Source organism: Myxocyprinus asiaticus, chromosome 39, assembly GCF_019703515.2.
Source record: "Myxocyprinus asiaticus isolate MX2 ecotype Aquarium Trade chromosome 39, UBuf_Myxa_2, whole genome shotgun sequence".
In the NCBI taxonomy this organism is placed as follows: Eukaryota; Metazoa; Chordata; class Actinopteri; order Cypriniformes; family Catostomidae; genus Myxocyprinus; species Myxocyprinus asiaticus.
In genome coordinates, this window is record NC_059382.1 from 19059494 (window position 1) to 19084793 (window position 25300).

Consider the following 25300-nt stretch of genomic DNA (forward strand, 5'->3'; position numbering starts at 1 on the left):
ATGCTGTTCAGTTGTTATGATTGCAGCATTTTTTTTGTGTGTTTGTGAGCGGAATGCATGACACATTAAGTCTAAATCTTTTTCAGTGAACTAGTAATACTGTATATTCACCCATTAAGACTAGGTTCTGGGTCTGTGATGCTCATGTACATACACCTCTTTATCTTAATAAATCTTGGAGGTTGTTGGTAGGGGTTTAACAGGCTGACTGTTGGGTTGCAGGTCACACTGGGAGTGTGTGAGAGAGTTTTACAGCTGCATCTGTCTGTAATATCTCTCCACTTGAGAAAAATAATAAAACAGTATGTCAACCCTAAACTCCAGTGCTTGATGCTTAGTGAGAGGCAACAGTAACAGTATAGTACAGGCTTCCAAGGTCACAGCTCTAGCAAAGTTATTTCAGGTTATATGGATTATGTTCTCATTAATCTAACGTTGACATTAGGGGTGGGTAAAAATATTGATTTTCCGATGCATCGCAATCTTCATTTGAACGATCTCGATATCGATTCATAAATCCCAAGACTGATCTTTTACTCTATGCGCAGCCCTCCATTAAAATGAGATGAAATCACTTGCATTTGCAACCAAATTTTGCACTGTACGTCTAAAATGTACATATTTGACAACTGGCTGGTAAATGTTTAGATTTCACTCACCAGGAATTGTGTAGTATGGTGTGGTGGACTATTCAGCAGTGAGATGCTTTCACTGCGTGTTGAGAGTAAAAGTTGTTCTGTGTAATGCATGTCCAAAGACGAGATCCACACGACCTATTTTTTATCGAATAATGTATCTTTTAATACCCTTTCTGTTCTCTACAATCAGTTGTTAAATCAAAAACAACAACAAAAATAAAACTTTAATTGTAATCATGCATACAGTTGTGCTCAAAAGTTTGCATACCCTTGGAGAATTGGTAATATATGTACCATTTTTAAAGAAATCATGAGTGAGCAGGCAAAACACATTTCTTTTATTTCTTATGGGATTCATATTCAACTGTAGGTTATAACAGAATGGCACAATTATAAAACAAAACATGGCAACAAAGAAAAAAATGAAATGACCCCTGTTCAAAAGTCTGCCTACCCTTGGTTTTAATACTGTGTATTGCCCCCTTTAGCATCAATGACAGCGTGCAGTCTTTTGTAATAGTTGTCTATGAGGCCCCAATTTCTTGCAGGTGGTATAGCTGCCCATTTGTCTTGGCAAAATGTCTCCAGGTCATGCAAAGTCTTTGGTCATCTTGCATGAACCGCACGTTTGAGATCTCCCCAGAGTGGCTCGATGATATTAAGGTCAAGAGACTGTGATGGCCACTCCAGAACCTTCACCTTTTTCTGCTGTAACCACTGGAGGGTCAACTTGGCCTTGTGCTTAGGGTCATTGTCATGCTGGAAAGTCCAAGAGCGTCCCATGCGCAGCTTTCATGCAGAAGAATGCAAATTGTCTGCCAGTATTTTCTGATAACATGCTTCATTCATCTTGCCATCAATTTTCACAAGATTCCCCGTGCCTTTAGAGCTCACACACCCCCAAAACATCAGTGAGCCACCACCATGCTTCACAGTGGGGATGGTATTCTTTTCACTATAGGCCTTGTTGACCCCTCTCCAAACATAGCACTTATGGTTGTGACCATAAAGATCTATTTTGGTGTCGTCACTCCAAATTACAGTGTGCCAGAAGCTGTGAGGCGTCAAGGTGTTGTCGGGCATATTGTAACCGGGCTTTTTTGTGGCATTGGCGCAGTAAAGGCTTCTTTCTAGCAACTCGACCATGCAGCTAATTTTTGTTCAAGTATCGTAGTATTGTGCTCCTTGAAACAACCACACCGTCTTTTTCCAGAGCAGCCTGTATTTCTCCTGAGGTTACCTGTGGGTTTTTCTTTGTATTCTGAACAATTCTTCTGGCAGTTGTGGCTGAAATCTTTCTTGGTCTACCTGACCTTGACTTGGTATCAAGAGATCCCTGAATTTTCCACTTCTTAATAAGTGATTGAACAGTACTGACTGCCATTTTCAAGGCTTTGGATATCTTTTTATATCCGTTTCCGTCTTTATAAAGTTCCATTACCTTGTTACGCAGGTCTTTTGACATTTCCTTTCTGCTCCCCATGGCTCAGTATCTAGCCTGCTCAGTGCATCCATGTGAGAGCTATCAAACTCATTGACTATTTATACACAGACACTAATTGCAATTTAAAAAGCCACAGGTGTGGGAAATTAACCTTTAATTGCCATTTAAACCTGTGTGTGTCACCTTGTGTGTCTGTAACATGGCCAAACATTCAAGGGTATGTAAACTTTTGATCAGGGCAATTTGGATGATTTCTGTTATCATTATGATTTAAAAAGGAGCCAAACAACTATGTGATAATAAATGGCTTCATATGATCACTATCCTTAAATAAAAGATTTTTGCATGATCAGTCATATTTTCAAAATCAATGCCAAAATTTCACAATTTCTGCCAGGGTATGCAAACTTTTTAGCACAACTGTAGCACAGAGATAATGAGATAATGCCGTTCGATTCTCCCTCATTAACATGCTCATTTACAGACACTTTTTACAGAAATCCGGTTTTCTTAAACAGACAGTACCGGTTTTGGCACGTCTTCAACAAATCAATGTAAATAGTAAAAATTACCCAATTAAACAATAAACATGTAACAAAAATAATAAATGAAATATAATATCTTATTTATTGATTGAATACATGGATTTGTTCATTTAAAAAAAGATCAAATGTGACCAAAATTATGTACAATTTAACTAATACAATTTAATTAGTAAAATAAATATTTTCACAATGTACTTAGATAGATAATTTCTTTAATATGTAAGCAAAAGGGACATTATAATTGAAATATAACCATATAAATCGATATCGAATCGAATTAAAATCGAGAGCTTGTGAATCGGAAACAAATCACGAAATCTGTATCAATACCCAGCCCTAGTTGACATAAACTATTTTAAAGGAGAAGTATGCAATTTCTGTGCCATTAGCGTCACCAATGGAATTGTAAAAATAAATATTGTTTTCAAGCAGTTTTCCCGAATACTCCCTCCATCTGCTATTGGTCAAACATACTGATAGTTCTGCCTTAAATTCACCAACATGATCACATGCATGCTTTCGAACATTCATGTACCCTGAAATCGACCCCATTCTGCTGAGTTAGTTACAAGCACCACCAACCATTAGATATTTGTGCATCAATTCAAATGTCCTTACCTTTCCCTGCGGAGATACTGATAGCGCATTGCATGAGCAGCGTCCGAGACACAGTTTCTTGTCCTGTGGAAACCAGGAAGTAACCATGTTCACACAAGCAATGTGTGAACAGAGTGAGAGAGAGAGTCACTGAGTGTGATTCGGAGGTTGCATTTTCACTCTAAAATAAAAAAAATTGTACATTGACGATTAGGTTTAGGGTTGGGGTTTGGGTTAGGGAGTAGGGTTAATATGTATTCCTGTTCACTGTGTTACATGATTTAAAACTAAAAATACAACTCGTTTTTGGAGTCATCCTGTGGACATTTCACCTCAGCAACATTTCCAGCTTCGGCCACTGTGGGCAGTGATTCGAGTTTCGGTAAGCACAGACAAATTTCAGCAGCAGAACTTTCAATATCCTGTCCTGCCCTGTCCATCTCAACTCACACCATTAGATGAGTCAGTGTTGCTGTATTTGGCTGGTTTGGATACCCAAACAAACAGAGCAAAGAGCCACAGAGCCACAGTGTTTAGATATTTCAAGGAAATCAACCTACAAATGGTTTACTTATAGTAGTGTATGCATGTTAAGCTATTTTAACATTGAAAAAATACACACACCAGCTTTAAAGATCTTGCTCCTTTACAAACTTAACATAAAAAAAAAGCTTTGTTATGCTTTCAGCACTGGCATATAGCTCAGATTTCCTTCTTAAGGCTTTCCAACAGTCTGTCCATGTCATTCACTACTCTGGGCTAAAGTACAGGAACTCACACAACACAAAGTCCATTAAAGCATTTTAAAGAGAAACTCTAATCATCAGCTCAAGGCAATAATTAGGTGGGATGCATAGAAGTGCCGGGCACTAGTGCTTTAATAGGGAGTCCTACTCATCATCATAGCACACCTGCTGTCTCTTTGCTCTGCTGTTTGACTTCTTTCCAATGAGCTGTTAGAAGACTGACAGCACGCTGAGATGTTTAGATTAGTGTGTATTACTGGAGGGGCTGTGTATATACGTCAACAGCCTGACTTTGATGTTTGTGATAAGAATGCTTTCGAGGCCTGTCATAAAGTAAAGTTCAGCTTAGTCTTGTGATCAAGTTTTCTCCACTGTGGACAGCAAAGCAAACCTGTATACTTTTATCACTCTCAAAGATTCTATAAAAATGTGGATAAATTCTTTTTATTAAACCTTATATTCAAGAGCAGATCTTTTTTGCTGTGGTTGCTAATCAGTGTAATATGTTACTTGCAATTGCATTGGCTTTCGTTATACTGTGGGTCTTTTTAGGATTGCGTGTCTATACTTGTCTTTGGGCCATTGCATGTAACCTCACTGGCACTGTAATGTCAAACACACCTGATACAGTGCTGTTATTATTAGATGTGATAAGATGTATGACATGCCAACAAAACCTACATGGAAACAGTCTCTTATAAGGAAGCTTGCTGTAATAATTCTCCTCTATTTTCTCAAAACAAAAACCATCTCCCTTGGCAGCAGCATCATGATTAGCGGAGTACAATATACACATTCTGTTGATCTGTGAGGCTAAATAAACAACCCTAATAAACAAAACTTGTGCAGCATTAGGTATTAAACAAACATCTCTGTGATTTGGAGAAGGGGTCCAAAATTCAGTGGATGCAGTAGCTTATACTGCAGAGCTGCTGAAGGCCTCCGCTGTTTGTTTATACTGTAACTCTGTGGAACATCGTACAAATAAAGCATGTGATGAGTGATACGGCGGATCCAGCACTTCAGTTTCACTATACAGTTATGGGAGTTGTTGTGCTATTCTGCTCTGAAGGAAAAAGCATGACATGCAAATGGAATCCAGAATCCAGAGTTATTTGACATGTTCCCTTCAACATGAGTCAATTGAAAAACAGGTGCATTTGTAGGCCTCTTTACTGATGTAATAAAACGTACCCTAAGCCTAAGAATGTAATATTTGGGGAGCACCCCGTTATTCCCCAAAGCTCTTATGGGTCCCATTTGTGCTTAGCTGGCCTCACAGGCTGTAAGGGATTTCTGTAAGACCATAGCCTAATGCTCCGCATGATCTGTGGCATGTTTCAGTGTACAAGAGTGCTTGTCATACCACACTGAGCTGTTGAACCATCATCAAGGTCAGACTGAGTTCATAGATTCCATTGAACACTGGAGTGTCCTGGCACATTGACACACAAGTTGGAGAAGTGTTACATTAAGACCAAAGAATCAGATTATGCAAAGCTGGATGCCATATTCATACATCCATAATGTTGTATGCTGTATGTAGTGGTAACAAAACGTATTTGGACACTTAAGCCACACTTGAAATTATATAACAAAATATCAAAGCAAGTGTCATGTACTGTATTTTAAAGAAATATAGCACAGAGTGTTAAGCAAAAAAGAAAAAAGAAAAAAGAATATTTCAAAACAATATTGTTTAAAATTAAGACAAAATGTATTTGGACACTTTCTTTTTTTAAACGTTAGTGGAACATGTTCATAGTTAATGTGAGGAACTACACCTCTGGTTAATCTGCTAAGAAACTTGAACACTTGTCAACTTCACAGAAACTAACTACATTGACCAAAATTGACATTGAAACTGGTTGCAAAAATTGTTTATTTATTTGCAAATGCCACTTCATTATTTGGTTTCTAATACAACAAAATAGCTTTTTAAAGTGTCCAAATATTGTATATTTTTGAAAGGCTAGTTATATGATCATACACAGTATAATTAATTAAATTAGAAACTTAAGATGATGGAGGCTTCATCAAAGTCTTAGTGCATCTGCATGAAAATGTGCATGTCTGTATTTGTGTTATCTGTCTGTCAAAAGCTGTTGCCTTGGTGTGCAGTTTTGTCAGTTTCTGGATGACTTGGTGTGAAGGTAAAGAGTAGGAACAGCTGCATAAGGTCGTCTCAAACAGGACCTACAGGCACATCTCACAGCTTTGTTGTGAAGTGTGAAAACCTTGAGTTATGTTTCTTCCAGCCATCAAAGTCTTTTGTCCGAAGCACAGACAAAAACATCTGTCTCAGTTCCCTTCAGTTTTATATGTCTTCATTTTTATCTGGCACTTGTGCTTTAAAATGAGTACCTCACTCTTTCTACGAATAGGGTAAATTGGTCTCATTCTTTTTTTTTTCAAAGCTTTAGAGGCAAAAATCTAATTTATTTGTTTTTAGAGTTATTGGATAAATTAGATCAACTATTATCTAACATAAATGAACCTAGCATTAAAATTAGCTAGTTTTAAACCAACACGATTACATGGGAAATCAACATGTTGCTTCCAAATATTAACGTACTCTGAAATTGACTGAAATCTTCTGCAGAATTACTGATAAGCACAATTCACCATCCCCACAGACATTTTTTGCATCAGTTCATAAAGTACATGTTCACGTTTCCAGTTTGCCAGAGGCGCTACTGACATGGGTTCTGGTCCCATGCAAACCAGGAAGAAATCGTGTTCACATAGGCTAAACAGTGGGAAGCATGATTCAGAAGTTGCATTTTCGCTTTAAAATGTAACTTTTACTCCACTGATGGTCAGGTTAAGGTTTGGGGTTTGGGCGTAGGGTTAATAAAATATTAATTCCTTTTGACTGTATTACATTATTTACAAACTAAAACTGGTGCCACTCTATGGACATTTCACCCAGAAACTAGAGTTCACACGTTCATACGTTTAACAAAACTTCCAGCTTCGACCACTGGGGGCAGTGGTTCGAATTTCAGGAAGCACAGACCAGATTTCAGCAGCAGAACTATTGACATACTGTTGCCAAATTCACAGTTCGATTAGTCTGTTTTAAACACATCAAATGTCTGCTTGATTACCACTTTTCGAGATATTTTTTGACTGTATCCAACAATTAAAATCATACAACAATATCATCATTTTGAAATACTGCATAATGTATACTATGTAATATTAATTGCTAGAAAATAACAAAATCACACAAATCAGGTTTTTAAAACTGGATCTAAACATGTTCCAAATGTTAGTAACCGGGTTTTAAAAACTGCAAAATGTAATATTTGTTTTTTTAGAAATTGTTTGAGAAATGAAAACAAACAAAATATCTGGAATGTTATCTCCACTTTTTAGACACAAACTGTCAAGTGTCTAACGAACACATTTTAGGCAGTTATCTTCCTTTTTTGGCCATTTAGTTTAGTCTGAGAGCTTTTCCACACAAAAAGGGACATCCTTAAACAGCTGAACTTCTTGGAGTGTGTCAGAGTCTCCTATTAACTATAATTAAAGCTCGTTATGATGTTCAGCATGGTTGTTGCTTTGGGATCTTGGCAGACCTTCGCTTGTCTGAAGACCTATTTTTATTGGTCAAGATATTTGACTACACTATTATTTTTGTCATATCTGTTTCATCTCTGTAATCAGAAAACATTTGCCAGGGTTTCTTCAAGGATAATAATACTGTAGTTGTAATGATGCCTAATTCTGGATTTTTATGCTTATAGATGATTTTGATGATTTATATTATGTCATAAATGACTCATAGCTTCAGAAAGGTAGTGGACCTGTTGGATACATTGAAATCTTCAGTCCATTAAGCTTCAGTTCAGCATTACCAGTCATGTTCTCCTGATCTGACCTCAGTCATTAGATGCTTATTTAATACAGTTAGTCTGAAAGGGAGGGCTCATTTAGCTTCATCACCACATGAGTCTTCAGAATCTTCAGAAACAAGGTGTTACGTTGTTTATAGAAAAGCAAGATTTTTTACTTTTTGTCATCAGTGAATAAGATGGAAGTCTGATGGCCACAACAAAGAACTTCAGTCTTGTGATAATGTCACTAATGCACAGGAAATGCCTTTGTTGGAGGAAACTAATCAGATTTGTGTAATGTGAAAGCATCCTTCATACTCAATTATCCGCTTGTAATTCCAGCAGGACCACATAGAGGGCAGGAAGGCTGTTTACAATAGATTTGAAGGGCTACTGAGGAGCATTGATGCAAAATCAATCTGAAATATGAGTCCAGATTATACTCTACACCTTCACTGTAAATTGTTAGCCAACACTTTTCCTCACAAAACAAACAAACAGTGTGCCAGAATGACTAGCAGATGGTACAGGCTGTTTTTTGTGTTGCCTTTTTTTTTTTAAATGATCTGAATCAGACCGACATTTTGGTTAAAATGCCATTTTTATCATGGACATATAAAAAAAAAAAAAAAACTGACATTTTCAATAATATTACTAGGACAGTCGTATGATCAGTTCACATGTCCGCTCTGGTAATATTGTTTTAATATGTGACTGTCCATCCAGTATTTCATTCAAAAGTCTCTTGAAAGCAGAAGATTTTAGGGCAGTTAGGGTTAGGGTTAGTTAGGGTTAGGGTTAGGGTTTGGTATTTGAAAGTATTGCCTGTGGTAATTGGCAGTTTTGCATTGGCTAGTCCAAATGCTAATGTGAGGTCATTGTCATGGTACATTTTTTATTGACTGATGAAAATAGACATCATCTTAACTTGCCTCCTTTATTAGCAAAATGCTCCTTTTACAACAGAAAACATGCCATCTGTTTTTGCCCTCCTCTTGCATCACTTCATGTTATGGTGCATCGCTGCTGTTGATTGTTGTTGATTGTTGTTGATTAAGCTTGTCTGACCACACCTCATATACACCGTTAATTTATCATCTTGCACAAAAACAGATGACTCCTTTTCCCACGACAGATTAAAACTGTGTGTTGCTACGGTTTTGTCTGAAATTTCACAACTAGCTGCTAGATCAACTCACTGGTCTCGTTTGACTGGAACTTGACCTCTGAACCCTTAAGCGGCTTCCACATTACTCTTGTCAGGGCTTCAACACTCTGCTCAACGAGAGCTTCATGTGTTGTTTTGACCTCTACATGACAAGCTTTGCAGAATGAGACATAAAGAGGTGATTTTTCGAGACTGTCTGACAAGGGAGCACTAGGTGTGCACAGTAAACATGTGTTTGGAGAAAAGTTTTGGCAATTGCTTTGATACATTCATTGCAGAAAGTAATAAGATAACTTTTTTTGGTTACAATTAATTAAAGTTCACCATTGAGTGAGTACTTTAAAAATTCATGTTCAAAGCCCTGTCCTTGATGAATAATTTTTATTTAGAGCTGTCGGGTCGGATTTTGCACGAAATTGCAGGAATACGTAATTCGTCATTGCGTGTTTATGTCATGTCTGTAAGCTCAGAAAGAAGGTCCGGCTGTGGGTGTCTGGGAAGCGTTAAGCAAGTTTGACAGCTGTTACTACAGCCAGTAGCAAGTCCCCAAGCATAAACAACAACAGACATCACAGTATATTCCTGGGAAGGACTATAATTCTATGTTATTTTAGCACCTGACATTCATTTAAAAAGGTAAATTTGCCATTTTGCACCAAGAAAAAATGCAGACGTCTGATCCGTAAAACTAATCACTGATCTACAAAAGCCATGGACCATGAATGAAAAAAAGACAGAAATGAATGAAAGTGGGTGAGAGCACGATGGCTAGCTGTCACTGCCATTCTATGTTGTTTGTAGACGTGTGTAGAACCATAAGGAGATGTTGTGTTATACACAAGTCCAGATGTTTATGTAAGTAGTTATAACTTACATAATACAACTTACCTTATAGTCATAGAATCAGCATATACTGTAAACTTTGCTCAGTGAAATCAAGCTAAACTGTTTGCACAATTTTTTCAAGCTTGTTATGTAAAATAACAGTATTTTACATTCTATGTGGGTTTCGTGCTGTTCTTTTTTCAAGAGGGAAATTTATCTTAATTCACTGTAAGACAAGATTGATATCGAAGGTATAGAAGTCATAAAGTCAGCGGCATTAGACAAAGTAGGATAATGAACAAATATAGCTTTGTATCCATATTATTGGGGATGAGGAAATAACTTCAACCCTTACCTCTTCAAGTCACACAATGTCGAATGCAATATGCTCCTTAAAATCTGTATAAAACACAGTTTTCGTTATGTTGTTGAATGCAGACACAAAAACTAAAAGACTATCAAATGATTTAATAGACACATAAAAAAGAGGGACCTTACACAAGAACACACAGCTGAACCAACAAAGTGTTCCAGTAGTATCCGAAAACCGAAGACAGCTGCCTCATCAAAGGTATGTGTAAACTGTGAATATAATGACAAGTGTATAGCCAGTCTCTCTCTGTGCTGGTGGAATGGAAGCAGATTTGAATCTCTTTAATTAGATTACGTCAACAATCAAACTGTGCAAGGAGAGATTTGTTGACTAATAATTATGTAGATAATAACTATAGTCAGTCACTGTGATTTTGACAATCTTGTAAGCTGGTCTGGAATAAATTGGCCATGTTTGACTGTGGAATGTTGTCGTGATGACGTCACAACCAGCCCAGTTTTACCCCATATTTTAACAAAATAACAGAAATATTAACATATTTCTTACTGTAGTCTACATTACAGATTGTGTACTTGTGTAGTGTGCTGTTGTTTTTGAAAATGATTACGATTTCAGGTGTCATGATTACGTAATCATTAAAAGTCACGATTACAGATGTCCACTTGCGTTATTCTGCGTGTTTAAGAAGTCTGTTTAGAGCATATTATGTTGTGAGAGGCGAATCACGGGCGTGTAGGTGTGTCCTTACCTGATCATCCACTGCTGCATGTCTTACATTTCATATCATGTCATGTTCATTTTGTGACCATGTGTGCTGATAAAGAAATATCCAACAACTTGCAAAGTGTTGATCAGAATCAAGCATTAGTACCGAAACGAAAAGCATCATCTGTGGTGTGGAATTATTTTGGATTCACTAGCGATGATGTCGAGCAGCGCGTTATACTGTGTAAGTTATGTCGAACAACTGTTTCTGTACCATCATGCAACATCACAAATGTATTCAACCATCTAAAGTTCAACCACAGAGTGCAATATGAGGAGTATCTTAGCGTGAAGGAAAAAGCACCAAGTCATGCGAGAATTTCTACACAGAAATCCATCACGGAATCATTATTTAGGGATTCCCGTACCCAGCAGGTTCCCAAAGGCAAATGGAGATAACTGAAGCGATAACCTATTTAATTGCAAAAGACATGGCGCCGATTAATACGGTTTGCAGCGCGGGGATTAAAGAGCTCATAAACACACTGGATAAGAGATATGTCATCCCCTCCCACAATCATTTTTCTCATGTTGTGCTACCTTCACTTTACTCAAAATGCCGGGAAGGCCTTGAATCAGATCTGCAAAAAATAGTGTTCTATTCCACTACGTCTGATTTATGGTCGAGTAGAACTATTGAACCATATATGAGCCTAACAGTTCATTATATCGATGACGAGTTTCAACTGAAAAGCAGATGCTTGCAAACGTCCTATTTTCCACAAGATCACACTCTGGATGCGATTGCTTATGGATTATAAGAGATGCTGGCTGCCTGGGGTTTAAAGGAGGAGCAACAAGTCTGCATCACTACAGACAACGCAGCAAATATAGTGAATGCCGTTGCTATTAATAAATGGACCAGACTCCAGTGTTTTGGGCACAGGCTGCACCTAGCAATTGGTGAGTAGCCTGCTATTATTTAAGAATATGATAACATTTATCCAACATATGTACACATACTATTATTATGCCATTGCAATACCCTTATGTACTTGTCTAACAGACCAAGATTTTTCAACTCCTGTCCTGGGGACACCACCCTCCCACAAAGTTTTAGATGACTCACTAATTAAAACACCTGATTCAACTCATCAGCTTTTTAGTGTTAAATAGTGAGACGTCTAAAACGTTCTGGGAGGGGGCAGGACTGGATTTGAAAAACCATGATATAGGCAGTGATATTGTTATTTTTTGACAGCAATGCTTTGTAAGCACATAAATTGCAATTATAATGCATTTAGTGATAGAAAAGTAGCATGAAACAACTTCTGTGTATTGTAATGCTTTTATTTGATGATTAAACTATCACTATAAACATGTTTTGGCAACTATAATATAAATGTTACTATGTTACTGTCATTTGAAATTGTGTCTGTTTAATTGTAAATAAAATATATAGCTTAGTGAACTTTGTGTTTTTTTATTTATTTTTTTTAATGTGTTTTTAGAAAATGCTTTTGAAAGATGGACGGATTGACCATGCACTGAATATGAGCAAAAAGGTTGTGGGGTGCTTCTCCTATACCTGGAGACGAAGGAGTGAGTTGTCTGAGGCCCAGAAAGAGCTTAAGTTACCTGAACACAAACTCAAGACGGAGTTTCCAACAAGGTGGAGATCAAAACAAGCAATGATTGCCAGGGTGCTGGAACAACAGAGTGCCATTTCTTGTGTTCTGTCCATGGACAAAAAAGTCAGACACCTTGTCCCCACATGGCAGGATATAGAAGTTCTTGAGGCAGTCAACAACTCCCTTTCTCCTCTTGCTGAATTCACTGATGCTCTTTCAGGAGAGCAATATGTAAGTGTATCATATGTGAAGCCTGTTCTTCACTTGTTCAACAATACAATCTTCGAAGAGAAGGAGGGAGAAACAGAACTCTCAAAATGCATCAAGAGGAAGATCCTGGACTACCTGAATAAGAAGTATGATGATCCACAGACAGAAGAGGTACTTGACATGGCTTCTGTTGTTGATCCCAGATTCAAAGACAGAGTTGAAGCTGTCAAGATTCATTTGAGAACTGAAATGGCATCAATATATACATTCATGAAGGTAATTATAATTTTAGGTTTGGCGTTCCATATAGGCTAATATAATTTTGTTTGGGCCATTTTCAGTATTAAATAGGCATTCCTGTAGTAGTGGTAATAGTATATGACATTATCTTTTATGAGTGAAACTAAATTTTTGCCTTTGGTTTATTAAAAGCCTCAACCATCTGTGACTGTGTGTGAGGAAGCAGATGACCAAAATACACCAGCACTAAAGAAGACCAAATAGTTTCTTTAAAGTGGATGAGGACCACAGACCAGTATCATCATCATCTTCTCATTCCAGTCTGTTAGACATGGCCATAACTGCTGAGCTACAGTCTTATTTTCTCACTGCTACTGTTGATAGTGAGGAGGATCCTTTGGTCTGGTGGAAGGAACATAAAAAGCAATTCCCAACACTACAAGTTGGCACAAAAATATTTGTGCATTCCTGCCACGAGTTCTCGCTCAGAAAGAGTATTTAGCACTGGAGGAAACATTGTGACTTGTTTGCGTGCATCCCTAAACCCTGAAAGTGTGGACAGGCTTGTTTTCCTGGCAAAAAATCTTTAAAAGTCAAACCATCGGAACTTAGTATTGTTCATTCCTGAAAACTTGAAGTGTTTTTATGGCTTGTGTTCTAGGCCAAAAGACTTGATAAGGCAAACTCTGTTTTTTTTTTCTTTCCACATGTTATCTTGAGTCCATTGTTTTCATTTTAGATAACCTTATTATACCATGCATAATTTTGCTTTTGAATTTTTTTTTTATTTAAAGAAGAAACCAAACCAATGTGTAGTTGACCTTTGGGGCTTAATGCTATAGAAAAGCAATAAAAGTTTTTCAGGAAGTGTGTTATCAGCTTGCTTTTTATATAAAAATATGCCATGCAGTTGCTTCAAACAGTGGTATAAAGAAATTCAAAACATCATTCAATGAAAATTCTAATAATCATAATTAATAATCGCAATTACAATTACAAGGGGAATAATTGACAGTTATGATTTTTGTCATAATCGTGCAGCCCTAGTGAAACTAGTTTTTAAAAAAAATAGTAGATATACGTTTTTTTTCTTAAGTGACTTTTACATGTTTTCTAAAGTCATAAAATAGCTGTGTGTAACGAACCGAAATTGCAAAACTGTTACCTTTGAGACACAAAACTTTCTTCCTCCAGGGGGCGCTTGACGGCTCAGAAAACTGAATCCTCCATTTATCCGCATTCAAATCTCAGGTCGTTTTCTAACTGGAGACATTTTTAAATTGGAATTGTAATTTTTTATTAAAAAAATTATAATTGCAACGATTCATGTGGATGGAATCCTGTCGAAGCATTATCTATACAATCATTCCTTAAACTAATCCATCCAGTAATAATAAATGACTGTGATTTGTCCATCTTGACCAGTGTTGAGAAACTTTTCAGGTGCCACGTGACAGAGCCATGTACATATGTGCTGCTTAGGCAGCGGTCTGGACCTCTGGATGGTCAATTGATGATATTAAAACTTTTTGAATAAATATTGAACTAAAGATTCAATGCACTGCACTGTATCGTGAACTTGTCTGATATGAAGGCAAAGGCAATTAAAAATGTTAGTTGTTTGTTGTTCAGTTGTATAAAGCTTCAGATTTTATTTTTGAATATGAAAAATTTACAGAGGTCCAGACCTCTGTGACTTCATAGCTGGTTATGGCCATGTAAGGTAGATCCCAATCCCATATTCTAAATGCATATTACGTACAAGGTATGCTCAAGTTGTATATAATATACCGATTTTATAGCACAGTAATGTACAGATTAATTTGTTTAGTGTGTAACCATCTCTCTATTATAACTTTACTTCCAAAGAAATTATTAAATGTTTTATTTTTGTAATTGTTATATTGCATATTTCAGCATATTATTTTCATGTTATTAAAGTATTTTTCATCCCCATCTTTATTGAATCCTCTTTTTCCATTTTTATATTACAGTTTTATTGTTTGCAGTGCATATACTGTACCTACTATTGTAGTATTACGATTTACTTGCATTGTCCACTGAGGCTGTAGATTGTAATATAAGAATGTATTGTCTTAAAAGTAGTGTCCTGGGTCACTGACTACCTCACAGGCAGACCTCAGTTTGTGAGACAACAGAATTGTGTGTCTCAGCAGGTGGTGAGAAACACAGGTGCTCCTCAAAGAACTGTTCTATCTCCATTTCTCTTCACTCTATATACCTCAGATTTCAAATTCAGCTCGAAGTCATGCCACCTACAGATGTTTTGTGATGACTCTGCGGTTGTTGTTTGTATTAAGAGTGAGCGGGAGACTGAGTATAGAACACTGGTCAACAGTTTTATGGAGTGGTGTGGAGTAAACCACCTACAAATTAATGTAAAAAAAAAATTAAAAAAATAAAAATAAAAAGGAACTGGTAATTGATTATAGGAGGAAAAAGGACCAACACTTCATGGCAGTGATGTGGAAATAGTGGATTCATATCAGTACCTTGGGATTCACATAGATGACAGACTTGAATGGATTAATAACACCGAAGCAATCTACAAAAAGGGCCAGAGCCGATTCTACTTTTTAAGAAGACTCAGGTCCTTTAATGTGTGTAGCAGGATGTTCACATGTTCTATCAGTCTGTTGTCACAAGTGCCTTGTTCTATGCTGTGGTGTGCTGGGGCACCCAGATTAAAGCTGGAGATGCATTGGAGTGGACTTGGAAATGCTGGAGGCTGTCGCTGAGAGGAGAATGATGTCCAAATTATTAACCATCATGGACAATATCTCTCATCCCCTCCATGAAATGCTTGCTGGATTGAGGAGCACATTCAGCGACAGACTGATCTAGCCCCGGTGGAACAGAGAACGCTACAGGAGGACATTCTTGCCTTCTGCTATTAGGCATCTCTGACCCTCAGGGAGCCAGGACTCTCCATCCAACCCACATCTGTTAAGTGCAGCTTAATACTTGCAATTTATGCAATGCAATTGAATCTAATTCTAAGGTCTATATTATGTGCCTTGTTTATAATGTATATCTTTTATATTGTACTATTGTCCATTTTCTCATATTTATTGTTATATTGTGCACTGTGTAATTTACTGTGTGTCTGTATTGCTACTATGAACTTTGATTTCTGACGTGGGGTATCTATATTAAACTCATATCAGCCATTTGATGAGTTTCACCTCTTAAATTGATATATGTAGTGCAAAACAAACATTAATGTGTATTGTGGAGTGGATAATACACTTGAATAATAATAATAAAATATGTAATTGAGATTGTTTATCTTCAAAGTAATATCTTGGTTATAAATGTTTAAATGAATAATATAATATTAACATGACAATAGCATGTTATGACTCTTTTTATGAATCGATGGCTCTGTAGGTAAATATCTCCAAATGATCACAGGCAAAGCAGGTAACCCCAAACCATGAGATTTATCTGCTAGAAGAGCAGTGCTGAAACACAACTCATGTAAAATATTTAGTTCCGTAGTGCAGCTTTAATGTCTTAAGATGTGCTTGGTGAATTTAAATTACCTCAAAACAAGAACTGAAGTCTCTCGATACTAAAGTAAAGGTCTTTCCGAAACTATAGTAAATATTTACAAGTAAAAAAAATTCAATACCTCTTCATAAAGTTGGATAATTTTTTAATATTTCTTGTTGCTCGATACTGTAAAAGACATCATTAGTTAGGTAAAAACATGTGAAAATCACTTTGGTGTAGTCATTGCAAAGACAGACTTTGCACATATGCAGATTTCCCGGTAATCATTGGCTGCCACTTCGAAAAGTCAGCAACAACATGGTCAAAGCTGAAATTGTTTGATCTTTAAATGCTGCTTTTCAACACTTGACTGGAGTGCAGTGCGACTCCGGGGACAACACTGACACTGATGCTTTACTCCATTGAGGTATGTATTTGGCAACTTTCACGACTCATATGAAAGCCTCTTTGGAATGCACAGTACTGCGTAAACCTTTAAAACTATCTCGCTGTCAACATTAAATCGTCAGTGACTTTCCGGACAGACTGCACTTTATCAGGCATTACAATTTGACATTTATTTACTCTTTCCTTTATACTGTATATACTGTATATATACAGTGCATTCAGAAAGTATTCAGACTCCTGCATTCATTCAAGTTGCAGCCTTATGCTAAAATGCTTTAAATGATTATTTTTTTCACATCAATCTACAATCCATACCCCATAACGACAAAGCAAAAACCAGATTTTTGATAACTTTGCAAATTTATTAAAAAGAAAAAACTAAAATATCACATTGAGATAAGTATTCAGACCCTTAACTCGTACTTAGTTGAAGCACCTTTGCCAGCAATTACAGCCTCAAATCTTTTTGGGTATTGTGCGACAAGTTTAGCACACCTGGATTTGGGGATTTTCTGCCATTCTCCTCTGCAGATCCTCTCAAGCTCTGTCAGGTTGGATGGGGACGGTCGGTGGACAGCCATTTTCAGGTCTTTCCAGAGATGTTCGATTGGGTTCAAGTCCAGACTCTTGCTGGGCCACTCAAGGATATTCAAAGAGTTGTCCCTAAGCCACTCTTGCATTGTCCTGGCTGTGTGCTTAGGGTCATTGTCCTGTTGGAAGGTGAACCTTCACCCCAGTCTGAGGTCCTGAGTGCTCTGGACCAGGTTCATAAAGGATATCTCTGTATTTTGCTGCGTTCATCTTTCCTTCAATCCTGACCAGTCCCCCAGTCTCTACCACTGAAAAACACCCCCGCAGCATGATGCTACCACCACCATGCTTCACTGTTGGGATGGTATTGCACAGGTGATGAGCGGTGCCTGGTTTCCTCCAGATATGACGCTTGGAACTGAGGCCAAACAGTTCAATCTTCATTTCATCAGACCAAATAATCTTGTTCCTCACAGTCTGAGGTGCTTTTTTGTGTCTTGCACTGAGGAGAGGCTTCCGTCTGGCCACTCTGCCATAAAGCCCAGATCGGTGGAGTGTTGCAGTGATAGTTGTCCTTCTGCAAGTCCTCCCATCTCCACACATGATCTAGACAGCTGTGTGCCTTTCCAAATCATGTCCAATCAATTGAATGTGCCACAGGTGGATTCCAATCAAAGTGTAGAAACATGATCCAGAGAATTGGATGCACCTAAGCTAATTTCAAGTGTCATAGCAAAGGGTCTGAATACTTATGTCAATGTGATATTTCATTATTTATTTATTTTTTATAAATTTGCAGAGTTATCAAAAATATGTTTTTTGCTTTGTCATTATGGGGTATAGGGTGTAGATTCATGTGAAAAAAAGAATTTAAAGCATTTTAGCATAAGGCTGCAACATAACAAAATGTGAAAAAAAAATGCACTGGGGTCAGTGAATGCACTGTATATATACATTATATATATTTGTATTTATATATATAGTCCTAAAGTCCAAAGTATCCTTCAGGGTAGGGTTGCACCAGCTGTGCGTAAGTTCTCACGTAAGTTAGGTCGTAAAGTTCACACTAAGGGCTTAGTAACTACTAGTTAGTTTGTAACTAAGTCAGTGCTTAATTTGGTTGCACCACCTGTTCTTAAGGCAAGACTTAACTAGTAGGTCGTAAGCTCTCTGTAGAGTAATGCGTAGTCGCATAATATGACGTTTACTTGTATTGATCCAATAAGCAGCCTTCAAATTTGCACACAGAAGTGTTTAAAAGCCATAAACTTCATTTGAACTTGTTTCAGAATATTTAGTAGTGCGTAAATTGTGACTTAGTGCCCATTTACGCCACAACTAGGCTAAGTTTGAACTTACGCACAGCTGGTGCAACCGGCCCCTGGTGTCCACGTTGCTGATTGAAACACGCACAGTATGCATGATGCAAATTTCTTCATTAGCACAGTCTGTGCGGAATGTCACGTGCGGTTTTTCAGTACTCGTCTGAGCACATCATTGACTAATGTGCCTGCCAATGACTGTGCTAAAAGAATTTCAGAAAGCAGTTGTAGTGCTCATGCTTTGAGCGTGTTCATATTCGTTCATGATCAAAAGAGTATACTTTAAAAGGCTGAGCACTTGAGTGTGTGCGAGATGACCCGGATCGAGAAAAATATAATATACCTGAGCCTTAAGACATTTTGCCACAGACATGTTTGTCCATGTATGGGAACATTGATTTCACAAAGCCAACTCTGAAGTCTGCTCATGATTCAAAGAGCTTTAAGATGCTTTAAGGGAGAGAACAGCTCATTTCTGTCTGTCTTGGCGAACAGTAGGTTACTATTCTTGAGATAAATCAAGTCTTTCTTCCTCGTGAGGCGTGACATGCGGGAATGCAACACATTAATCTGGACATGGGTGGGCTCACTGAATTCCGCTCATGATATCTTCTGCCTGTAGTGCTTCTCTCTGCTGTGCTCCCACAAGATCAGGCATCTGCCAAAGGAACATGGGGGGTATGGTCGAATCAGAAGTGGTCATTCCCATGCCCTATTTCCTGTAAATAGGGTAACTATTTAGCTCCTTCGAAGGATATTCTGAATTTAGGGAATAGGGATCACAAAAGTCCAGTGGTTTGGAACTCATTCCAGGTTAAACTAGACTACAACAGAAGAAGGGACGTTGTTTGTTTGCCTACAACAAGTGATTTTTATGGCCTTTTTCCCACAACTTTTCTTTGACAGTTTACATTCATTCATTCATTTAAGGTATACATGTGATCTGCTTGTGGGTTGCCTGGGAATCTAACCCATGACTGTACCAGTTGAGTTTCAGGAATAGTTGACTTTTCTTTGAGAGTAGATATTTTAGGCCAATTAATAACCCTTATACTGTGTTCATGTGTTTCCAGCATGGGCCAAGGTGGAGGTGAACATGGAAGACAGGATGAAGGTGTCCTTAAACAGCCATGCTGAAATCCCCTGTATATACATTTCAGCAGAGCCGGCCATGACGATAGTGTGGTCTACGGTGAGAAATGGTCACAATTACATTCCATACAGTAAAATTACTATATATATATATATATATATATATATATATATATATATATATATATATATATATATATATTTAAAAAAAATCAGCTTAAGAAATGTCCAGGAAATGTTTCACCTTGAAAAAAGAATATCTTCATCCATCCATACATCCCTGTCATACAGTAATGAAAATCGGTCTGTCTGGGACAGTGTTTTATTTGTATTTAAATCAGCAAACACAGATCAGCCACAACATTAAATCCACCTGTCTGATATTGTGCAGGTCCCCCTCGTGCCGCCAAAACAGTGCCAACCCGCATCTCAGAATAACATTCTAGCTATTCTTCTCACCACAATTGTACAGAGCGGTTATCCGAGTTGCCGTAGACTTTGTCAGTTTGAACCAGTCTGGCCATTCTCTGCTGACCTCTCTCATCAACAAGGCATTTCCATTCACAGAACTGCTGCTCACAGGATGTTTTTTTGTTTTTGGCAACATTCTGAGTAAATTCTAGAGACTGTTGTGTGTGAAAATCCCAGGAGATCAGCAGTTACAGAAATACTCAAACCAGCCCATCTGGCACCAACAGTCATCCATGCGATTATCTAATCAGCCAATCATGTGGCAGCATTGCAGTGCATAAACTCATGCAGATACGGGTCAGGAGCTTCAGTTAATGTTCACATCAACCATCAGAATCGGAAACAAATGTAATTTCCAAGATTTGGACCGTGGCATGATTGTTGGTGCCAGATGGGCTGATTTGAGTATTTCTGTAACTGCTGATCTCCTGGGATTTGTTTTTTCATTCTTATGAGAGTGTCAAAATAATTTCACAATGCAAAAAACAGGCTTCAAAACAGACTTCATTTTCTTCATACAAAATAGAATTTCATATAGATTCCTTTTGTTTTTTGGGGGGAAATATGATCCAAAATGTACTTTTTAACAGTTTTCATGAGATTTACACCAATGTTTTGATGAACCTCAGTAGAATCTACAAACAAAACAAGTGTTGGCAAAATCTTAAAATTAACATTAATGACTTTGTACAGAAATTACCCAGCAGGGACCAGGCCAGCAGAAGAATCTACTACTATGATGTACCGAATGAAATTATCGATGAGGGCACTGATTACACTGGACGGATCAGTGTCAGACACACTCATGACAAGAGCATTGGGCAGGGAAGCATTATTCTGACCATTGAAAAAGTGCGACTGAGTGATGAGAGGGAGTTCATCTGCACAGTTGGCAATGTGTCTACAGAGCACGGTGAAGGACACACTCAACTCCAAATCTTCAGTAAGATCATACAGGCTTTAGAGGAGTCTTGACAGTTTCTCTCTAGAGCAGTCATATGTTGCTTGCCCTGTTGTGAGCTTCTTCCTAACACTAAACCTCTCTGTTCTTTAGATTCGCCATCCTTACCTGTGATTGTAGTTACACACTCTGGAATTTCTGTCAGTGCCAAGGGGCCGTCAAAGGTAAAGGCCACCAAAACATCTGATTTTGTAAGGAAAATACAAAAGTTTGATTTAATGAATTTTGCGTAATTATGGTATTTCTTCTCAGATTGCAGACTGTAAAGTGGACAATGGGTACCCTAGACCCAACATCACATGGTACAAGGACAGATTTCCTCTTCAGAACTCAGATGGTGGTAAATACTGTACAGGCAACTCGTATAATATGCCAAAATGATCTACAACATAAATGTGGCTTTATTTGACAATGTTGTCATAGTTTTAAATTTTTTACTTACTATTTATTTCTATTTTGAATTTTGATTCAATTGGGACAATTTACATTAAAGGGTGTTTCTTCAACTTTGGGCACTTAGCACTGTTGACATGTAGAATGTAAAGTTTTGTTAAAATATTTTTCACACGACTATTTTTTTTATTGGTTTACTAACAATGTCCACTACTGTATGTACATACATCACAGGAAATTTATATCATGACTATGTTGTGTTTAATTAAAAAAAAACATTCACCATGTATAAAATTCTGTATTGTGTTAGAAGTGTTTTGTGGAAATGATGTTGATGGAAATTGCAATTTGAAAGTTTCTGAAATAAATGGCAGTTTCATAGCTAGTATTTTTATGTATCCTAAATACACACAATTACATATTATAATTGAACTTTTTGCATAACTTGGCAAAATTACAGCTTGATTGGAAATGACACCCAATTCTGCTTAATAGTGAATTTTTAATTGATTTTTCTTTGTTTTCTTCAAACATCACTTGTCTCATATTTCATGTTTAAGCATGCTCTTCACTGACACTTTTTTTTTATTTATTTTTTTTTAAGTACACTAAATTATAAAAAAAAAAAATACTAAAAAACTTTGAGGGGCAAACAATGTTTTGTGTGGTGGAAATGATGGCATAAGTATGGGACAGTCATAATTTTTGAACAATAATATTGAATCTGTCTTTATTTAGATTATCAAAATGTTAAATATGCAATCATTTGTATTTTAATAATGGATTTTCATAGTTTAAGATTGAAAGTCTGGGTCTGAGACAAGGCGTAAATAGTGAAATCTATACATAAAAGGCATTTCAAAAGTGGCAAAAATAAATGAAGGCCTGGTAAAAAGTTACCAAGTCAGTTTTAACATGACTGTCATATAAGTTGAAATCTGTTAGTTTAAATACAATTAACCCCTGGGACATGAAAGTGCCTGAAGTTGAAGAAATATCCAAAAATAGTTTTAGTAACGATTTGCACACAAATATGTTCTTCCTGGGTTTGATTAATAAGGTCCTAGGACTGTAATTTAAGTTAATTTTTTCTCCCCCAGGACTTTATTTCAGTGTATTCAGGTTTTTCAGTATATACAGTTCTTATTAAACTGATTTGACAAAGATTAAATAAATGTTTCTTTTCTTTTATTTTAGTGGTAAAAATCATGGATTCAGTGATAAAGAATCCCAGCGGTCTATTCACAGTAGAGAGTGAACTGTTCATTAAGGTTGTGAGGGACGATGAGGATGCACAGTTCTACTGTGAGGTCAATTACTTCGTCCCTGAAGGAGTGAAAATGACAGAGTCCATTCCTATCAACATCACAGTTTACTGTAAGTAAGAATACTTTCAGCTTAGTCTGCTCTAAAGTGTATGAAAGAGTTTATTTAGTAATGTTCAACACAATGCTCAATGTCTTTCTCAGTGAAAAAAGGCAATTTAAAATCAACATGAAATTAAAATGGACCATATTTACTTTTTTTTAATACATATGGTCTTATGTTGTGCATGATCCATCAGTGCACGTTATTCTAAAGGAAAAAAAAAAGTTTACTTTCGTTACCTGATCATCTAAGCTGGGCCGGTGGGGAAAATAATAATGTATGCATTATGCTATTTATGCATTGCTGCCTAATGCTAATAGTAAGCTAATGTTGCCTGTAATGTAGCCTTTCAAAAGTCTTTTTCTTATTTGCCTGAAAATACATGACATTATAAAGTAAAATGTGTTGTGAATGTTGTTTCAAATTACATTAGTGTTTTATTTGTCTTACTATTTCATTTATATCATCGCAGACCCCACGACAGAAGTTACACTGTCTGCAAATCTAGATAATTTGCTTTTAAAAGAAGGCGACACTGTGGAGATCAGATGTAAGGGAAATGGAAACCCTCAGCCCCTTTTCACTTTCAAACATAAGGAGGTAATATACTGTATTATGTCTGCTGTTCTGGAATTTGTAAAATGCTTTCATTGAATCACCTGCGGTTTTGGAGATGATTGCAGATTATTAAAAAAAAATTATTCCAGGAGGTGTTGAGATCAGAGAATGACCTACTGATTCTGGAAAATCTCAAGCGATCAGACAGTGGGACCTATGAGTGCCAGACATTTGACTTATACACATCTCAAGAGGCCCATGGCTCCATCAGTATCAAAGTACACTGTAAGAATACACTCCTCAGCAGTTCCTTGGATATAGCACTTGTTGCTTAAATTATGTTTGTATGCTTTTAACACATTTGTTCCTTCTCAGATCTGGATCCTGTTGTGGTGACACCAGAGGAGATGGTACTGGACCAGGGGGGAGATCTCACCTTAACCTGCAATGCCTTGTCTTCTTTACCCGTATTCACAGCATGGTATAAGGTAATACATTAAGCACTGTCAGTCTGAGCTGGAGTCTAGAGCAGCTCCTCCACAATCCAGACCCAGACCAATACTAGACCCCATAAGACCCAGACCTGTTGGTCCATGTAGTTCTTGCAAATTATCTGTGATGTTGATGATACTGTGCTAATATGCGATAATCACCTTTATTATATTGGAATAAGACCAGTATTAGAAATAGACTGTGGTCCATAAGCCGAGTCTCAAGATTTTATAAATGGTACATACTATACATAGATATAAACTGTATATCAGGGAGTCTATGAGTCATTTGGCATCAGGTTCTCCACAAATGTGCGGTGCATGATGGGAGAGGGGCTGCACACATCCGGCCACACCCCAGCCTCATCTCAAACGGCTCTCCTTGCCGGGCCCTCACAGGCCGGCTATCCCGGGCCAATCAGAGTCTGGTGGTGCTGCGGTGTCGTTATCTTTAAGGGGGATTCTGACTTAGAGGCGTTCAGTCATAATCCCACAGATGGTAGCTTTGCAGTGGCTCCTCAGCCAAGCACACGCACCAAATGTCTGAACCTGCGGTTCCTCTCATACTGAGCAGGATTACTATTGCAACAACACATCATCAGTAGGGTAAAACTAACCTGTCTCATGACGGTCTAACTAAAATTAAATAAGTAATGAAAAAAATAACTAATAATTAAATGAGTGAAATTAACCTTAAAAAAATAACAAAAAAAGAAGACATTTTTTTTTTTATTTAGAAACATTTCTTTGCTGCTTGCATTTATTTTTTCAAAATAGGCTATAGTTTTTTCCCAACTCTGCTCATTGTTTCCTAGCAGAGGTTCTTAACATGGGATGAAAGGTTCATGGATAGATGCAGTTTGCATTTGATTTTCTAGAAAAATAATTCATGCCCTCTAACGTGACTGGCTATTTTTTATATATGAAATGAGCTCGGCATCAGTAAATCATGTTCAGTTGATAATGTATGGTCATTGGTGTAATACTGCAAATCTGTAATATCTTACAGTGTTTCAGACAAAGAACTTCTTCAGGCATTCTCTCAATTTCTTTAAAGATTTTTCCTGTTGCAAGGGAAATATCACTGTCATCATGATTTACCAGAGAAGTTTTGCCAATGACGTTAGCGATGTGCTCAACTGAACCAGAGAAGATTAATGGTGGTGGACATTCTCCTACCTTTTTTACACTAAAGCTTAATTTCAAACCATTTTTATTGACTTCTTGGTGTGTTTAATTGACAAAAGAACCTCTGATGACA

General features: G+C 37.2%; 2 protein-coding genes across 4 annotated transcripts in view; both read left to right on the top strand.

Moving 5' to 3' along the window:
• Window positions 1-25300, top strand: part of LOC127430238 (cell surface glycoprotein MUC18-like) — a 70624-nt gene that overhangs the window by 28848 nt on the left and 16476 nt on the right. For all 3 annotated transcript variants that reach the window (XM_051679884.1, XM_051679885.1, XM_051679886.1), the window contains 8 exons: window positions 19779-19897; window positions 20962-21211; window positions 21323-21393; window positions 21482-21569; window positions 22820-22999; window positions 23463-23590; window positions 23698-23833; window positions 23924-24036. In XM_051679884.1, coding sequence (XP_051535844.1) covers window positions 19779-19897; window positions 20962-21211; window positions 21323-21393; window positions 21482-21569; window positions 22820-22999; window positions 23463-23590; window positions 23698-23833; window positions 23924-24036 — 1085 coding nt within the window. The remainder of the gene's footprint in view (window positions 1-19778; window positions 19898-20961; window positions 21212-21322; window positions 21394-21481; window positions 21570-22819; window positions 23000-23462; window positions 23591-23697; window positions 23834-23923; window positions 24037-25300) is intronic.
• LOC127430239 (zinc finger BED domain-containing protein 4-like) lies at window positions 11957-14655 on the top strand. The gene is made up of 2 exons (XM_051679887.1): window positions 11957-12964; window positions 13121-14655. The coding sequence occupies exons 1-2, from the start codon at window positions 12362-12364 to the stop codon at window positions 13190-13192; spliced, it is 675 nt and encodes a 224-aa protein (XP_051535847.1). The 5' UTR covers window positions 11957-12361; the 3' UTR covers window positions 13193-14655.